This window comes from Strix uralensis, chromosome 11 (assembly GCF_047716275.1).
Source record: "Strix uralensis isolate ZFMK-TIS-50842 chromosome 11, bStrUra1, whole genome shotgun sequence".
Taxonomy (NCBI): Eukaryota; Metazoa; Chordata; class Aves; order Strigiformes; family Strigidae; genus Strix; species Strix uralensis.
In genome coordinates this window covers 25,435,441-25,455,722 of record NC_133982.1, presented here as the reverse complement: position 1 = coordinate 25,455,722, position 20,282 = coordinate 25,435,441, and the positions used below count along the sequence as shown (strand labels likewise).

The 20,282-nt window shown below is 40.0% G+C and overlaps 1 protein-coding gene across 11 annotated transcripts in view; it reads right to left on the bottom strand.

Moving 5' to 3' along the window:
* Positions 1-4,239: 4,239 nt before the first annotated feature.
* The window catches only part of TCF12 (transcription factor 12), a 173,996-nt gene continuing 157,953 nt past the window's right edge, over positions 4,240-20,282 (bottom strand). For 8 of the 11 annotated variants that reach the window (XM_074879940.1, XM_074879942.1, XM_074879944.1 and 5 more), the window contains 5 exons: positions 14,096-14,210; positions 13,077-13,248; positions 11,565-11,797; positions 8,196-8,349; positions 4,240-6,532 (listed from right to left, as the gene is read on the bottom strand). In XM_074879940.1, the coding sequence (XP_074736041.1) occupies positions 8,207-8,349; positions 11,565-11,797; positions 13,077-13,248; positions 14,096-14,210 (663 nt within the window). In that variant the 3' untranslated portion in view covers positions 4,240-6,532; positions 8,196-8,206. The remainder of the gene's footprint in view (positions 6,533-8,195; positions 8,350-11,564; positions 11,798-13,076; positions 13,249-14,095; positions 14,211-20,282) is intronic. The other 3 variants (XM_074879943.1, XM_074879947.1, XM_074879950.1) reach the window with 1 other exon arrangement.

Below are 20,282 nucleotides of genomic sequence, written 5' to 3'. Positions count from 1 at the left end.
AAACTTCCCATGTAATTACTCCTTCCAGCCCTCAAGGTGAGTGCAACGCTGCCTGTCGGAGCTGAGGAGGACTCGCCCTCTGTTCCCCTGTCCGCGCTGCTCTTCCACATGCTGAGGAGTCAGCTGCTGCTTTACCTAAACCTGACATTGCTGAATCTCACCGCTGCTCTTCATGCTGGAGCAGGAAACCTGCACCACAATGATCATTCCATTAGTTAATTAGCAGAAGCACGGACCTGGAAATTAAAAGTTTTAAGCTTGCTTATAACCAATACAATTTGGAGACCGTATGTCATGTAAGAGAAACGGGGGTGGGGTGGGGCAGGGACAAGGGAGGAAGGAAGTCCAGGAAGATCTGTGGAAGCACCTACAGACAGCTCAGTTTACATCCCCTTCCAGCTGAAAAGTCAACAGTTGCAGAAACAGTAGAATTAACTAGTTGTGGTCATGGTTATTGTTCATTGGTTATCCTGGATATGCAAAATAGCCACACCAGAAAAACACACAGCAAAGCTTAACAGACACGTAATTTTTGGTTTCCTTCACACTTTTTTCCCTGATAGCCCTGATACTCCTGTAAATGCAGAATCTGTATTTAGATCTAAACAACTTTATAATGAGAACTTTATTGACACGTTTGTTATACTTCTATATAGCAGGATAACGATGACCAGCTGGCTACAGAGAACACTGATTTATATTGGGTTACTACCTTATATTCTGTAGGCTGTCAATTTTTTGTTGTTGTTTTTAGCATTCTTGCTCTCTTGTTGTATTTGCATTTTATGGTGCTCACATTTACTATTCTTGCATGCTAGGAAAGGAATGAGCATTTAAAAAGCTTTATTTTTAATTACACTTTCAGCTATTAGTCACATAAACAAATTAAAATGTCCATAAATGGACATTTAATTAAATGTTACCCTTTTAAAAGGGTAAACTGGAAGCAAAGCCCATTGATTTAAAACCAATATTGCATGCCTTTATCTTAATTAGTCTGGTAGTGTAAGGGATTAATGTACTTTAGCTGTTATATTCATAATCAGATACATTAGCATTTATGTCTTAGTAGCACACAGAAGATCAGTTCTGAGCTCTCTTCTGCCAGGTACTGTACAAACAGCGCTTGAAGTTTATCTGCAAGACTTCATTCCTTTCTTTGTCACCTTCAAAAGCAAATATGGTGATACCCTCTTCAGCTTTTGCAGGTGTGAACTGACCCTTCAAAACATGGGCCAAAAATTTCCCCTATCACTTCATATTTAGATATAGGAGATTTCTTTCCCATAGTGAGTTTTCAGTATTTTGAGATGGCGATTTTTCGCTTTAGCACATCGAGGTTCTAGGCTGAGTGAATGAGGCCAATACAGTAAATATTGAGCCCACAAATGCCCCTAAAAACTCATCTGATTTTGAAAGCAGTTATTTCAGCAGTCAGAGGAAATCATTTGGGAGTAGTCTGGAGCACCTAATCTGGTTGTGCAGCAAACAATTGGCTATTTGCTGTCATTCCAACAAACACACAAACCAGGGCCAGTGACTACCTCTGCTTCTGTGGGAAGCTGGTTCTCCTGACACTGTTCATCTCTGCTCATTTATGGGTGCCGGGGAATAAACCACAGAGCGATACTCCTCAGACATCTCATTCTACAGATCAGTGCATAACCTCATGGTTGGAGAACTTATTTTCATAATGACTGCTACAGACTCATTCGTGTTCATGAAATTTTTTTAGTTGCATTTGAATATAAAAGACCTTCTACAATTGCACCACAAGTATTTCTTTTTCCATTTTACATCCTGGATAGACAAGATGTGCATTTAATACAACATTGTGCATCAGAACTCCGTAAGCATAAGGAACCACTTAATTTACTTGTACATAAATAAGTAATCTAGCAAACTAGTATATCAGTCTGTTCTAGCATTTCCAAGAGTCTTCCTTTGCTGTTAAATACAGTGAAGTGAGACAGAAAAGGCCTCAGCACAAAAACAAAGTAGGGCCAGAAATCTGCGTTACCAAGTTAGCAAGACAGTTGTGTTCATTCTGTTCAAGAGTTTAATGTCCTGTCCATCTACTTTAAATAATTTCCTCCTGATTTTTTTTTTTTAAGAGCGGAATTGTTGATTTTTCCGAAACAAATATAACTTAGTATGTTATTCAGAGCTTTGATGAGAAGAGAGAGCTCCAGCTATAGGATCTGCATGTTTCTCTTGCTTTTCTGAAGTCCAGGACTAGCAGGAGTCTATATCTAACGTAGACTGAATTTTGAGATATATTGTAAATGATCTTCTCATCTGTTCAGTCACAGTTGGCAGCAGTTACTGTTCTGAGTTTATATTTAATTCCTTTTGTCTCTATACATTTAGGTGATAGTGTTAAAAATACAGTGGCTCTCTCCCGAAAATGAAACAGCCTTGGTATTCTCGTTTCTCTAGTCTACCTGAAATAACCAGAATTCCAACTATTTAGCTCAGCCACTGACTTTCTAACAGACCAGGATCAGTTATGATCAACATTTGGAGGTGGAGGTATAATTTTTTTAAGACTTTTTTTTTTTTTTTTTTTACAAATTAGTTTTTCTTTAACAGATGTTGTTAATTGCATCACAACATTTGAAAAGCCAGATTAGGAGAGAATTGAAAGGGATTCTCTTTACAGCCCAGATGATTTGCGGTTTCAGAGTCTGGTCTGTGCACTTTATGACCAATACAAGCAATCCCAGGGGACTGCAATCGAACAGCCAAGCTAGCTGAAGTCCTACGGAACGTGTACACGCAGTAGCTTGTGCTATCAGCTGAACAGTACGTTCGTGTCTTAACCAGGAAATAAACTCACGGTATTTTGCAATGTCATCCAGGTTGACAGTGGGATTAACTTCAGGAAAACAAATGGTAGTTAAACAGTACAAAACACCCCCTGCAAAAGGCACCTGACTTATCCGCTCTTTGACAGCAAAGACCTGAAGAGAAGAAAGGATTGTAGCAGTCCCTTCTCAGCACCATTTCCCCCCTTTCTGGGACACTTCCGTCACTGCAGCGGGCAGGCGAGCGGCCCGAAGGCAGGAGCCGGGGCTGTGCCTCTCCCCAGGGACACAACCCTCCCTCCCTCCCTCCCCGGGTTAGCCAAGCCCTGGGACAGGGCAGAGCACTGCGGCGCTCTGCTCTGGCCACAAAAAGCAAAGTTTCCCACCCAATATCTAGGTTGTCTTTTACAGACTGTTGCATTTTATTTGTGTTCTGCCAGGATTTCCAGATGCTAATGGGGAAAACATTAACGTTGATGAATTCTTGGGGAAATATTAACTCTTATATAAAGAAACGGCATCTACTCAGTGCCAGAGGAAAAAAGATGGAGTCCATTTTCAGCCTTTCCCAATGCTTCAGTTTTACAGGAAAGCACATGTATATGCATGAGCCTTTTACAATGTCAACTGGATCTCAACACAATCATTAGATTTTCTGTGGTTACGGAGGACAGTCTCAGGAGTTGGAACCTGCAGTACACAGCAGCCACACTGGCTGACAGACACCGCATCCAGTTAAACATCCCCGCTCCATACACGTAGTACGGCTATTTGCATGTGTCTTTAACATGCTTTTCCCAGGGATATTTATTTAGAGAAGAATTGAGAAAACTCAAGATTCTACAAAGTCTGCACGTTACGTGAGTTTTTGGCTTAAAACTATTGTGGACTAGGGATGGCATGAAGATTTTCTTCCATTGTCTTCTGTTCGCACTCACAGAAAGAAAAATTGTAGAAAATGTGAAAATCTTAATTTCAAGCTTTAGCTACAGACTTTTCTTCCTCTCATTTGTTCATAAAGCCTATGTAGATGCATCAATCAACTGAGTAACTCAGCACTGAACCTCAATGCACAAAAGCAGCTCTTAAGATAGGGAAGCCTGTCTTAAGGACCAGCAAAGGAAAGGAACAAGATGTAGCAGGAGGCATCGGGTGCTGCTCCTGGTTTGCTATCAGCCCGCGCTATCCCCTTCCTGCACAGCAGCAGACGCAGGGTGGGTTCTGCTCCTCCTCAGCTCGCTGGGAATTTCTGTAGTGGCTTCACGGAGAGTAGCACCACCACTTCTCATACCTGCAGCTCAGGCTGCGCACCTTGGCAATGTGTGTTAGGTTTTATTCAGCTCAAGGCAGAAGCTGGTTTTGCCGGTGTTTTTCAAGCAACGCATTTACCTACGAGGAGAGAGAAATTTAAAAAACTCACTGATTTACCATGTTAAAAAAAAGATGGCACATTTATTGCTACATAAATGTTATATACATAGTGTTTTCTGTTACATTGACAGAAATTTTTTTGAACTTCTTGCTGCTGGTTGGAAAGGTTTATCAGCAATACCTTGAAATTTGACACAGGGTACAAATCTGCAATAAACCAACAATGGAAACTGGAGAACAAGATGAGAAGCAATTCATCTCGGACAATTAGCTCTTACAATACTCCATAGGTACTACACGGTATGCTAGAACCCTACTATGGTCTTACAATGCTATTGTAAATTTCTGATATTAATGAACAGGTTATGGTAAATAACCCTACATTTTTACTACCTAATATAGTAAAATAAAGTAAGAAACTTTTTACTGAAAACTTTTTCGATTTCAAAAATCTAGAAAGAGTAATATTTAGAATTCAAGAAATTTTCTTACAAGATTATTGTATAAAAGACTAGCTACAGTGAAAAATAAGCCAAATGTTTTTTTCTTTCTATTTTATGAAGGAAAGCTTCTGGGCATACTGCAAAGTCTAATATAGCCAAAAAGACAACAAGCTTAGAAGGAAAAAGGCCAGGCAGTGGCACGTGATCACTTTCACACGTCATAAGCAACAAATTTGTTTAGCTGATAAACACTGAAATGAAGAACAAGGCCACAGATATAATCAGGTGTTATCTGATGATATATGCAAATTAAAGTAATAGAAATGAGTCCACTAATTCCACAAACTGTTTTGTTAGGAACCATCCAAAACATGAGCTTAAATTCATTAGTTTATTTTAACAATCCATCTTTTGTTCCTTCAAATTAAATGACTTCATAAAAATTATTGGTTTGTTCCTGTTTCGTGTGTGAACCAATTGCCAGTGATGAAAGATGCCCTACAGAAACAACAGCTCGGACAACCTTGGCTTAGGAAGCTTCCTCCCATGGTCATTGCAGTGGAAGACAGTTTCCATGGAAGTTCAGAGGGGTTTTAGCCACTTCACCACATCTGGCACACGGGAATACACTCAGGGACGCTGTTCTGGTGGAGAAACCTTTAAAGGGTTAATGCTAATATGGCTTGGGAGGGGGCATTCGTTTGCATTTGATTCACACTAGCTTCTTGTCTCCACTGACGAGCCATACGAAAATGACAAGATAATTAATGTATACAGGAAGGAAAAACTGGTGACCATTGCTCTTATATTCCATTATGTAGGTAAGCCCACCTTACTGGTGGTTCTATCATCACACTACCTGCCACGGTGAATTCAGGATTTTACTATTCACCAAAATTACAGCCTGAAAAAAATCTCCTTTGTATTTTAATGCATTTGTGCTTACGTACAGCTAACACTTTACATGTACTATATGTAGTACTTACTGCTCGGAAAACAAAGCAACTCTAACAAAGTAGATTCTCCCCACCCAATTTACACTTCACGTTACAAGCTTTACTATGAAGCCTAGAAGCCTAAAAAGGTTTTGTTTATAATTAGAAAAAAAAAATGTTGGAGGAAAGTCTGAGGGAAAACAAAAAATCACTTTTTAAATCCAAGAAACGTTATGGTCACAGTATTGCTCCTGCCTGCAGCCTTCAGGAGGCCTCTGACGGGCTTGAAGCACGGAGCTCGGTATGGAAGGGGAACTATGACCATAACTGTTCAGATTACCAGAGACCAAAAAGAACATAAAAAAAGCTATACCAAGGAATAGTTTCCTATTGCATGGAAAACACTAGTCATATGGCAAAAGGAGAGGAAAGGACAACAAAAGACTTTTCCCTTCCTTTTTTAAGACACTAATAGGTATGCTGGGAATGCTACGGGTCGACGGTTGTCACTGCTTTGTTCTCTGAATGTGAACAGCTTTAGTGAATGCTGGCATCCAGCTGAAATTTTATCAGCTTTTAACATGTTAACTTTTCCCTTTATATGTAGACCTTTACAGTTCCATAACAATAAATAAAATTTGTAGTTACAATGCATTTGTCAATTCAGTTTAGGCACAAGGCAACTTCCACAATGAGTGGAGAGATCACAACAGTCTCTGATTGTGCAGAAGCGACACACTGCTTGCAACAGAATGATATGTTCAGAGTATTTCATGGGCTGAAATTCTATCTGAAGATCTTGTATCTTCAATCCTGATGCAGGTGTTGACCAGTAGCTTTGATCATAAGATTGCATTTGGGTTTCTTGCTTCAAGTGTTTTCTCCTGTCAGGTTTGTGTCTTCATATAACGTTAGTTGTCTGTGTCCTTGTGAAGAAAGGTCACCTTCTGTGTATCCTACCAATAATTCTGGAATTCTGGAAAGAAATTCAAAAGAACAAAGGGGTATTAGGAAAAGAATCTGTAAGAAGCATAACATCAAGGCTAGAGAACTAGTTTAAACTCTATCTTATGGCATTTTCAGTCAGTTAAGTGCAAAGTCACATGGAGAGGCCTTGAAATCCTTCCTCCCAGAGATATCCCCATTGAATATGATCTGTCGAACCGTTTACTCTCAGGAACATTCTGTTTGGGCTCTCTGGATACGGGAGAAGGAATAATCTGCACATCTCAGACCACTGATTTGTGTTTGACTTTGTCCTCTAAGCAGGACAGTATCTAATTTAACCACTACTCTGAAGGTACCTAATGAGCCTGTACAGCCTTTTCATGTCAGCGTCACACTTCAGTCATCTTACAATGTTATTGCTATTAAAAAAGCAAAGATACAATAAACTTTTTAAAGTGGTTCATTGCATTAACAGGGCAAGAACAGACTAGAAAGTCTGCTGTAAATCAAGAATTATCTGACAATTTAGAAGTAGCCTATTGCTCTGGTATGAAATTAAACAAATTAAAGAAATTCAGACCACCTCGTTTTCCCAACACCACCCCCCCCACCCCCCCCCCCCCCGCCCCATTTCATTTCTGAAGAAAGAAGTTGCCTATAAGGGATGGGGAAAACATGAATAAGACTTGGTTTAAATGCCATTTTGCTGCTTTCTAAGGAACACCAGGGAATAATAAATTTCCATGGGATACATCCTGGCAAGATGCACGCCTTGACCTTAAGCTAAAATAGAAGCAAAACAGGCTATATACACAACAACAAACCTCCCCAGACAGAAAATTGACTAAAGTTACAGATCAAAATAAGGGCACCGAACCCAACTTCTTACTCTTTTTGAAAGTGGCAACAGTTCTACTGTTTTAAAAGACATGGAGGAATACTCAAGAATTTTTTCTTCTCAAAATCAAGTTTTTCCCAATTTTTAAAAAAACCCAACCAATCAACACCACTTAATAAAACCAAAAGACCAATATTCCTGTCAGGCCTCCCCATCAGCATGTTTGAAATGAACCACTGCGTATTGGGACTACGTGGGGCTTCTGGAAACACTGCTTTACCTTGAAAACACGACTTCTTAAATCTTAACTATCTTCACTATTACAGATTGTGGCTTAAAATAGTTGGCAATCTCTGTTGGGCAAGGGATTGGAGTTAGAACGAGTGGCCTTAAGCCACGCAGCAAATCTCTTTTGAGATGAGAAGTCTCTTCTCTAAGTGTTTGTATCAGCACTAGGAAACAATACATGGATTTTTAAATGAACTAATGTGATATTTAGACCATTTAAGGATGTAGAATTCATCTCTATTATGCTTGGCTTATCTAGCAAGCTGTTAACTGTTCCTCTGATGTCATGCCAGGAAGGCCACCTGAGCCAAGAGATGTAGCCACTGGCAACAACGCGTGGAAATGAAGAGACTTCAGTGATAATTTCTTGGGGTTTTGTTTTATTACAAAACTACACAAATCTGCATGCTTTTGCTTATGCTCAGAGATACAAAAGTACTCAGCAGCGGAAAGAAGTCTGGTGCTAGTGGCAGCTCAGTAGCTAAGAATAAACATACCCAGATCTCCCAAATTTTTAGCCAATACAAAGCGACAAGAGCCGTTCCCCTCCAGACAAGAGACATACCTGGCTGGTGTTCACATATGACCCATAGGGTTGGTAGTTTCACTCAGGCCAGGGTGGCTTCCTGGGTGTGGTGTTGGCGGCTCTGCCGATACGGCAGAAACTTTTTCTTCTTCCCTTCTCTTAAGGCAGGCTGCTTTAGGGTTTAGGTTTCGTTCTGTAACAGAAAAGTGTTCTTAACATCCCATACGCTGATACCAAGGGGAATATTGATGCGTTAACCACTGTACTAAAAATAGTTGCACAGTTTCCCTCTTCTAACTACTCCTGTCCCTGTGTTAAAATGCAGGTGTCTAAAGCAGCAGGCAAGCACTACTGAAAATCCTACCAGGCAGCTCCTAAACTGGTATTTTAAAAAACCCCAAACCCAAACTTTACTAGCTGCCTACATACACCTAAAAAAACTTTTTAAAAGTGCCTCCCTTGTCACCAGAAGTTGCTAAGTGCAAAATGAGAACTGTCTGTAATTTACAATGTAATAAACCAGATTTCCATGTTTCGTTGGTATGCTGAAGTCATACCAACCCTACTGACATCATACTAGTTGTAGTTGAGTTACTGCTTCTTTCTTCACCTTAACTATTAGCCTGCTGTTAGAACAGGGGAGGTAGAATGTCCTAAGTGAACAGTTCTCTTCATACCCTCAAGTCTGCGAAATCATATTGTGCCCATCTCACTTAAATCGAAAGAATATGCCGACAGTCACACAGAGCAGAAGGATTATTTTTTTCCAAACCCTATTTCTTCTCACATTGAAGTCAGTACTTTATAATAGCCCGTGGTGGACTAGCTATCACGATACTTCCATCAGTATGTTTCTACTTCCTCAATTAGCTTCAAGAGATGTAGATTTAGATCTACCTTTCAAATAATGACAGTTTCTAAAAGTCAGCTGTTTCTGTTCTTCCAAATGGCTTTTCATGAATCAAAATAGAAGTAAATCACAACGGACAAAAAGACACACAAAAAGCATGTAACATATTCTACCAGCACATGTTGAGTTTAACCAACATTTCGAGGCATTTTTCTAGCTGTCAGTGAATGCTGTTTTGCAGTTTAAGATTGCAGATACAATTTTAACTGTAAGGAGACAGCACAAGCCCTTCTCTTGCACTGGTCAGGCAGCCCTCTCGTAACTGCAGTTTGCTGGCCCCTGCGCATTAGACAAGGGCTAGAATCCAGCTCATCTGACAGAGGCGATTTTGGGCAGACTTGCTAATTCTGCTTCTTCCCAAGTCATTATCAACAGCCTCCTACTCCATCTCCTACGGATGAGCACTCCCAAAGAGTCGACTGGAAAAAAAACCTGCTAACTTTTCTTAATCACAGTTTTCTTTGTTTAAATATGGCTTGCCTTGAAGTTTTAAAGAAGATTTAATTATGTGGAAACTTTGAAAGGAAGTTAATTTACAGTGATTTAGGAAACGGAGATAAAAATGCTAGTCTACAGTTAGAGCTTAAAATCTGAAATGTTTCATTCTGAATAGCACCAATCACAAAATGAGAAGCTTCATTACCAGCAGAGAGAGGAAATTGTTTATGCAATTATGTAACGCACTGGTGAAAGCTCCTTTGGGCGCCACACAGAGCTCCGGCCACTCACTGTCAGGAGCAGGTGCCAAGACAGACGGGTGAGACCAAATGGGGAACGCAGCCTCTCACGAGAGGCACGCTGTGCTTGTGACATGCTTCCTCAAACGCACAGAGAGTAGAAGGTGAGATGTAAACGTAAGGAAGGAAAAGTGCTCGATTTACACTGCCTGTAGAATAGGCCCAATTTAACTGTAAGTACATTTAGAAAAAGTTTTCCACCAGAGATGTAAGATTTGGAAGCAACCTCTGACACCAAGGCAAAAGTGGTTTTATTAATTTTCACATGTAGCTTTCTGTGGATTACAGCATCTGTGAGAGCAGGGAAACGGACTTGATGGGTTTTAAATGTCTGAAAACCATGCCTGATGAACGTTATTACCACTTCTTCATAATATACAGCTTTACCTTCCAGACTATGGCAAACATTTTCAGACCAAAACAATTCCCAAGATCAAAGTCTCAGAGATGCTAAAGCAGGGCTTTACCGTGGCACTAGCTGGTGTCTCATCTGTGGAGTAACTAGTTCTCTATATGCCTTGGAAGAACTCTGACCAGAGACAGTGAGTTTCTTTATCAAAACCGGGTCAGTAAAACGCTGCCTGAAAACACAGCACCTCACCCTTGGTACAAAGTAAGCTTGTGTTAAGTTACTCACTTTGTCACTTTCAATAAACTTTTAACAGTTGCTTGAATCTCCTGTGCAAAATGCAAGCAACAGATTAGGAAATGGAAGTAAAAACAAGGTACACAAAAATAAAACACTGACATCATTCAGTGACATCAGTGATTCAACGATGGAGCACGTTAAGCAAATATAACCACTGACATCATCCACATCTGAAAGACTTTTCCAGTCACTTGATGCAGTTCCATGGGTGGGACACCAAGGAAGAAGGTTATTCACTAGTCCAAACCAGGAAAACATGAGGACACTCGCCCGTTTAACTGCTGCCTACATCGAATAGGCTGTTTCAGTTGGAAGGGACCTACAGTGATCATCTAGTCCAACCGCCTGAGCAATTCAGGGCTGACCAAAAGTTAAAACAAGGTGCCTCACAACTTCAATGTGTCTTTGACACAAGTTTAAAGGGAGGTTAAAAGGCAACTGTAGCTTTACCAACACACGAGAATGGAACAGCTAAAGAACTCAACACGATTCCTAGAACTATCTTTCCTTGAGAGGGAACTGCACAAAGAATTCTTCCTTCTGCACCTACCAATAGGCCCATTATTTCTTTTCTGGAAAAATTTACAAGGAATCGGGGAAAGAAAATACATGCAAACCCAGCCCTGATTCAATTAAAGTAGAAGTAGGTTTCCTCCCTCCTCCCCAGCATATATTTAATGCAAAGACCTAAGTAAACACAGTTATATTCACGGCATTTTAATATTTCAATTATGTGGGGTTCATCTTAAAATAGATCTCTTATTTTTGCTATAGCTTTTATACTACTAAATAAGTGCTTGTTACAGTTTAAAGCAAGCTGTGTCAGTATTTTAATTAATCAATTTACCTTGAAAACATAGGTGGAGATAGCTAATTGCACAGGACAAAAAAAGAAAAATTAAAGTATAAATCTCATACCCACCTTCTTCCCCTCTCTTTTAAAAAAAAAAAATGTAATTCTTTGCTTTTTCTATAGAACTTCAACATTGTTACAGAACAGCAAACATACTTTTACTAAGTTGTGCATCTAGTTGTGCAGATTTCAAGACCGACACTGTTCCACGAACAAAGCTACCAGGCAAACTGCCACAGCACAACAACGGGCTACTGACCTCTCACTTGCTGCTCTAGACTGAGGATGACTGCCACAGCCTGGTGAAGAATAAGCAGTTTTGTCTGTGGTTTTTCACTCTTCAGATGAAGCTGACACATACGGCCAAGTTCTTTAAACGCCTCATTAATATCTCGTACACGCAAACGTTCTCTAGCGTTATTTGCCATCCTCCTCTCCTTCTCTCTTTCTATTTTCTGTTCTGGGTTTAAATCCTCATCTTCATTAGTACTGCTGCAAGAAAGTTTAAATAAAAGTATACTGAAATATCACTGGTATTCAAACAACTGATCCTGCTGCGGGTTCAAAAACTCCAGTTGATGAAATTAAACTTCTTCCCACTTAATCTATTTCATATTGAACTATATTTAAATAATACAGAACGTGTTAGATATCAGTGCATAAGTATTCACAGTAATTCTTGCTGTTCCTGCCATTTCCAGAAAATAAACGTTAAATCGTTTCTGCCTGAAGAATATCCACAGGATATTGTCTACAGATGGCAAACATCTCTAGGAAAAGTAGTGGCAACGTGCTGCCCCTTGAAGCAAAAGATGTACCCAAACTACCACTTCACTCAGTTACTGATGAATGTTCAGTTATGAGATGACTCAGCCATTTTGTCAGGTGAAGAATGAATTATTTTCAACAACTAGTTTTTGCTAGTTCCCAATTGATCAGCTTATATAAAAAGGCATTCAAGTAACTTTCAACTTATCGTGCTTATTAAAAAGTTTTAGTTTAGTTGAAGACCTTACTGGCCAATTTTAGAACTAATTTTTCTTCTAATACCCAGTGTAGAGCTAAACATTTACATTTAGAATTCTTGTATCACTTCAAATGATTAAGTTGCACAGCCTTTTTTTTTTAAAATATAGGACTGTCCAATTCAGTCTGGAACTGTACAAACCCTCTGCTCTACTAAAATTATCACACTAAAATGCCATTAGACACATGTGATGGTATAGACTCCGCTGCGTGTGGTTGCAAAATTCTGATTGTTCACTGTTATCTCAAATTTCAACACTCGGGCCTCTCAGGCAGCTCCAGGTTTTTTGTCTGTGACTTGGGAGGGGACAAAGTGTTTAAAAAGGATATTTACCCGTGGCACTGCCCCCAGCCTCGGGGTGACCAGGCTGCCTCTCCGCATCACTACTGGCTCACATCCAGAAGCACAGCCCTGGCCCAGGTACAAAGTAGCACAAATTTCTAACGCTCCCCCATCCTCTACGCTGGGCAGGGCGCTCTCTATCTTTTACTACTTGTATGTACAGGCAGATGTTGGGCAAGGCACTAACATAAGGGAATGCACACTTTTCAGGTCATTTTCCCAGAAAATCTTTTGTCTTATATTTAAATAGATACAAATACTGTAAACTATTTATCTATGTCAGCTGCCTATTAATATATGCACTAAGGTAACACAAATGCCTTGAAATTTGTCAAACTTAAGGACAACATGGTACAGAGCATTAACAAAGCACAAATTCTCTAGGTCATGTCAGCAACCCACCTTGTTCTGCCTCTGGATGAGACCTTGATATCCTTCTGGGAGGACTCATCATCTGATTTCATGTCATCCGATGAGGGGGGTTCATGTATATTTTCATCCTTCTCCTTATGTTCAGACTTGATTTCTGTTGGACCTATAGCCACAGACTGGCTCTGTAAGCCACCTGACAATGCTGCAAGCAACCAGAGATCAGTGTGAGTACCACAGGAGTGAAACATTTAAGAGAATCTCAAGCAGATATTGTCGATGGGAGGCCAGAGCCACCCAGAAGTCTGGGGAGACAACAGGAGGAACTACACACAGAGAAATCCTGGTAACACTGCTGTACTTGGACATGAGTCATGGGTTGTAAAGGGATCGTAATTCATAGAGCAGCTTGATCAGTCACAGCTTAATCTAAGAAAAACACTGTTAAAGACAAAAGGACATTTGGTGAAGTAAGGAAATTCGCACCTCATGTCTGGGCTGCAAATTGAAGGGCAGAGCTGCACTGACATCGAGGTTTGGGCTTAGGCCAAATGTGCAACATGCACCTCCCCTAAATGGTGCAAGCATGCTAACAAATAAGATGACTTCTGTTTTCTATAGCTTATTTCTTTAAGCTAAAAACTGAGGGAACTGTATAAACACCTGCCTGGAACAATGTCCTTTTAGTGGCTAGACTGAAATCCGGCCTCTGCTCACCCTGCAACCCTCCCGGCCCATCCAGGAACGGCTGCCGGACTGCCAATGGCATGATGGCTGCGTGAGCCGCAAGAACGGGGCTGTAATGCAGAGCCTTCTGCTGAGGACTGACACAGGGACACTATGCTGCCGCAAGTCTGACACAGGGATGCTCCTGAAATTGATGCAGGAACCTGTAACCGTGGTGGTTTACAGGACTTATAATTAATTTTTATTTCTCAGCATTATCTATGTCCCTATCATCTGTGTCGATGCAAGTTTACCAAGATCTACAGCCTCGCTGGCTCTGGATTATTGCAGACCCTGTTCAGCATTTAATACTGCTGGAAAGTTACCTCTGTAGCTTTCTTGTGTTTTATGATTTAGTTCTGTGCTCTGAGCAGAAACTGTACTGGGAAGAACTGAATGATTGCTGTTGAGGCTGACACTTTCTTCCCGATGAGTCCCAACCTAAAGCAAAGCAAAGCAAACATTTCCATTAAAGATGTGATTCCAAGAAATAGTCCAAATATAGAAGTGGATTAGACACTAAGTTCAAGTTCTACCTCAGTATAAGAAAGATTTAGTTGAAAGACACTGTTACACTAAACCACTTGATCAGACCATATTGGATTAAGATGTGTTTCAAGCAGCGACCAACACCTGTTTGGAATAATGTAGCAACCTAGCAAAAGTTTTTTTCCCAGTATTTTCCCACAGAACACTACAGAATTTTCTCCTTGATTTATACCCGAGGGGTGTAAGATTTGATTAACCTTTGATTGCTTTAAACTAACACAACTATCAACCCTAGTACTTATAACATTGTGATCCTTAAAAGAAAATCACAGAGAATAATGGACTTTACTACATGTGAGAAGTATGTATACTGTCCTACACTCATGTATAGATACACACACGTGTGTATTTAAAAAACATTATTTTATTCACTTTAGTAATTCTCTCTCATTTTCTTCCTTTCTCAGCTAAATACATTTAGTTTAGTCCCATTACAGGTTTTTATCATGCAAAAATAATCCAGGCATCACCTCTCTCAGTATTTTCTAATCTGCTCCTTCATAAAACATCACAATTAAATTTCTAAGCAGCAAGCATGAAGAGTCTTAAAAAAATATATCTAATTTTGCATAAACTTGAATTAATGATACTTATGTAAGATAGCCAGGAGTGCACATACCTAGATTGAAGAGGCAAATTTGTTAAAAACTGCTGCTCAATACAGAATACTCTTATGAATGCAAACCTCTATAAAAAGAATATTCTTTTGTTTGAAAAAGGAAGAGATAAAGACACACTGCCTATATTTAAATAATTTGGAATACAGACCATTTAGAGCTTTTGATTCCTAAAGACACAAAAGTCCTTAAATATTTATAATACAACCAACATAATACAATTAAACAGCTAAAAAACTGAACAAAGATGAGGGATTCTACTATTATTTGTATAGTTACAAAAATTGGCTGCAGATGAAGCTTTTTACTGGAACAGTAGCAAACATGTCAACTAGAAGATTAAGCCTTTAATTAAATAGGTTTATTGCCTGGAGTTACACATGAGAACCACTGTTTTTCAATAAATCCTTCAATCCTAGTAAACTGCTGAGCTTTGAATCCCTCTTGAGTAATTAATGCAGCTTTTACCTTTCATGTCTTAGTATGGGTTTTACCCAGAGAGAGATAAATACCCTTATGCAAGTTTATCCTTTGTTTAATATACACTCCTTCCTGTAAGCTAACGCACAGGAACAAGAAAGGAAAGGGGGGGAACCCCCCTGACAACCCACAACTAATATCAGGTCATTCCAGGCTGCTATTTGTATCTATTGTTCTGCAGAAAATCTCTTCTCATATACTGCGGAATATCTGTTGCTACTTAAAGTGTATTTTATCTTCCTTTGTGTGTAATAGGCTTTGTTTGTGAAAAGTTCTACTATGGATACGGACATCTCTCGCAAGTGTTGGGAATTCACTGGGAGTAAGGAGGGAAGCCTGTGTCTTCCATCCTACAAGATAAAACTCTCTACAATGGGAATGTGAAACTCATTCTCCACACTGAACTTCCCAAACCGAGTCTTTCCCTAATTCTGCCCCGCAGGTTGTGTGGTTTATTTTATTCTTCTGGTCATGCTTAGTCCTAACACATGAGGGTGCTTTTATTCCAGCTACAGACTATCAATCACTTCAGGACCAGGTTTGTTCCAAAATCTACTACTTAAAAAAGACAAGAATTTCTTAAAGCTGTGTACAAATGTAGCAGCTGCCAGAACCGTGGCAACGTTCAAATCTAGAGCTAATCTAAAAGCAATAGATTAGCAAATCAGTTCTGATAAACACAGAAAACAGATCAGAAATAAAAACTGAACTCAAGTCCATGTTCCAGTCCTTTGAAACATGCTTGTAAACCCAAAGCATACAATTTAGATTAACAAGATTTATACAGAAATCTTAAGAGCTGAAGTGTTACATAACTGACCACAACATGAATTTTTATCGCTGATCTATGCTGTACTAGAAAATCCAAACTGGCAAATTAAAAACCCCCGAAGCAGGAAGACCTGCTGTAAGTCACTCTATTCCCTATGAAGGCCAAGAGCTCCGTTTTCTATAAGCACGATTTATCAGCAACTGCTTCAAGGTACCAGATTAGAGCTTTAGTATCTTAAACATCGAGTTTAGAAAATTTAGTTTGCCTCTCTTTCCCTCGACTCCCACTTCACAGAAGGAGCTCTCCCCATCTGCATTTCAATGGAGCGCAACCTTGCACTTCCTTTAAGTCTTCTGAAAGGCACTTTATACCTTCAGCTCCGACGGCTTCTGAACAAACGACCCTGCGACATGTTTTATTACCAGTATTTGTAAGTAATTCTCAGGCAAATGCTTTTCTGCGCTAGGGGGGGTTGGGGCTGTGCGCGTCCAGCTCCCGGGGCGGAGACCTCCCTGCGGCTCCGCCGCTTCCCTCGGGCTCCCCGTCGGGCGCCGGCGGTACAGAACCCCCCGCCCGTAACAGCCCTCGTGGGGGGCCCGCGGCGGGCTGCCCGAGGGCCCCGCAGGCCTCCGCGCCGGCCCGGGCGCTGCCAGCCGTGCCCGCCCGCCGCCGCCGCAGCTCCCGCCGGCAGCCGACTGCCCCCTCAGCGCCTCCCGCCACCCCCGGCCCGGCCCGGGGCACCCGCCGCCGCCCGCCAGCTGCGCGGGGCGGGGCCGGCGGGCGGGGCCTCATTAGCATACAGCTGGGCCCGCCGGAGCCCCGCCCGCCTCTACCCCCACACCCCGGCCTGTCGGTCGGGCAGCCTGAGGCGGCTCTTTTAAGGTGTTTTATTAAAAAACTGGTCCGGTAGGGCTCTCGTATTGCGCTGATAATGACTTGCAGGATTTAATTTTATAAGCAAACAAACTTGGAGTTAATTCATTCTTTCATGAGGTAATTCAGCCCTATTTTCGTGATCCCTCTAAGTCAACCCACACCACTCCTCAGGCACACAAAATGGAAGACAAACGGAGAGCCTGAATTCATCTCTCACACAGCACGAAACTGAAGTTCTCAGTTCCACAGGCAAAATACTTTAGAAAAATTTGGGAAGCAATCAGCATAGAAACCACATTTGTTAAAAACTTTTAAATCACTCACCTTTGTGTGTTTTCTCTATACAATGACAATCTACACACTTAGGATTCTCAGCAAATCAAACAAGTTCTAGCTCCGTGCAATCACAGTCTGGGAAAGACAGTAGTCCCGTATGTAAAACTATAAAAGTTGCCACTGACCAGGTGAACTGTGTTTATATTTTTATGCATTTCAAGAAAGACTTGCACATAGGACAATCTGCAGCCACACTCAGATTCCGTTTAAAAAAAAAGAAAAAAAAGTGTAGAACTTATTTCTGTTGATTTAAGTGACAACATGTGGGATCTGAAACCAGAAAACCAGTTAAGTATTTTTGGCAACTAAACAAAAACTAGACAAATCATGGCAACTGATGACACACTACTGCATGTAGAACTGAGACAGACACGTGGGGAAAGGACAACCTTTGTCCTTGTTAATATTGGTTCTGCATCTGACACTTCAGTTTGATTATTAATTTTGAACTCTTAGCAATAAAAGCTTTTAAAAATGGAAAAAAAAAAATCACTCTCTGAACATATTTGCTATGGTACTTATCTAAGCATATTTAAAAATATATGCACTTTTCAAGCCGTACTAGCTGGTCAATTTGGCCACAGTCATGAACACCATTTTAACTAAGACACAATTAAGACAACGAAAAGGGCTTTGGTATCAAGATTTTTACACTTCAGGCAGCTCAGAGTTGCCCAGAGGAAGCAAATCTCTGCAGGGAAATACTAACACTGGGCAGGCTTTGAGCAGAGGTTGGTGTTGGCAGAGAAGTTTAAACTGCCCTTTTGTGCTTTTCTACTGCAGCAGACACAGGGCAGAAAGAGGAAGATCACCGATTTTCTTAGGTTCCTGTTATACCTGGAAAAAACCCTGTGACTTAAGGATTGAGTTTCATCCTTAACTGAGTTTTAGGCCTTTTGTTTATTTATTTTTAATCAATTCAGGCTGTTCTTTTTCCATTGTATTACAATGACAAATAAAAAGCAGCTTGAATAAGAACAAAAAGAGTATTACTTCTTAACTTTTCAATAATACATGAAATAAAGCACAAATCAACTTCAAAGGCCACTTAGCAAATATTTGATGAGTTTGAGATATTAAAAATCTATTTGAATAAGTCTAATGGCCAGCCCAGCTAAAAAGAAAACAAGACTATTCAGAGCGAGCAGGAAATGAAGTCAACTAGAGTTTTAAAATAAATCTGGCTCAAAAATTAAGCAAATGTTAAAATAAAACCATGTCTGGTTACACTAATTACATAAAAAGGAGTTAAATTACTCATTTCCTAGCTCCTTCTGCCAAGATCATCTTCTTCAAGGGAAATTAAATTTAATTTTTTTCTATTTTTTTTTCCTATTTTTTTTCTTAAAGAACAAAAATGTTTTGTATAAAGATCCCCCCCACCCCTTCCTCAACAAGGAAGTTTAATTTAGTGCTGAATCTCAACGAACATTTCTTGACCAAAAAAACCCCTCCAAGCACATCAAACAAAAATAGGTAAACACCCTTATCATTTCTTGATAATTTCTTGACATTTCTCACTATGTTAACCAATACTCATTATTTTCTTAAAATTTACTGGAGGTCCTCTGAAGTGAAGTAGTATTTCATTTCTGGACAAAGTCTAGATCTTACAGTTCAGGTTGTGTGTCAAATTCTCTGCTCTACTACATTTACTATTTTAAGAAAAACAAATAGTAGGTAAGTATAGTCTGAAATTAATTGATTACTGAATGCTGTAAGGATTACACCTCATACTTGGGGGGCATTACTGAAATGCAGTCATCACTAATAAACCACTCAGTTTCCACTACAGCCAGATGTGCCAACCTCTGCTCTGTACATATTTCAGGACTCCATCCTAAGTCATGCTGAGTTCCTGCAATTGCAGATGATGTCAAAGGGCACTCTTTGGGGACCGGGCAAGGCCACGACAGGATGCCTTCTGTTAGAGCCAATTATTCTGATCAAGCTTAATCCAAGAAATTCTTCGGCTGAGTCACTTTTCAAGCCAAAATTGATCTGCAAGCTTCTTTTACCAGTGAGGATGAAATATAAAAGCAGATTTTTTTTTCACTTTCCTAATCTAAGTTTACTTCTAACAGACAGCAAGCATCCTTCAACCAAAACTGCAGATCAATCATTAGACGATAAATCGAGTCTATATTACATTTAAGTTACAGAACTACATTAAACTACAGCAGACTGAGGAACCTTTATTCATTTTGGAGAGTCATTTTCCACTGTCACCTATTTTAAACAAAACAGAGTTGATAAAATATCACAGCTTAGGTTAAAAGAGAAACAGAGATTTTTATGTACATTTCGGCACTATCTGCATTTGACTGTATCTGGCTTAGCAGTATTGGAAGGTTCCAAAAGTCAGACAACAATTTTGTCACTGCAATTTCAGTCACTGACTTCACCCCACATCACTAAGACCTAGGAAAAAAAAGTTTTCTTTTGTATGACTAAAATTTCAGTCTACCCCAGAACACTGTAGAACTTTCCCCTTAACAATATTCTTTAAATATTAAATATGAGGCAGTATTAAGAAAAAAATTCTACAGTATTTATGCATCACTTCCTTCATTACTAAAAGTAACTGTGAACTTGTATAGAAACTTAAGTTGGACATGCATTTGGAAAGTGCCCCCCTCCCCAAAGAGGCCCAAACACACGCAGCTTATAGAAAGTAACCAGTTCTTTTTGATGTTTACTGCAGTGGTTCTGAAATTAATATAAACGGTTCTGTGACGTGCGAATGGGAGAGCCTGGAACTAATTCTGTTTTATAGAATACAAACCCTTCAGCAATTGGGGTACCTAATTATTTTGATGATAGGTGAAATTTTGCCTTGATCACACAGTACCCAGCTGTGAATCTGTTTTATAACAGAAAATT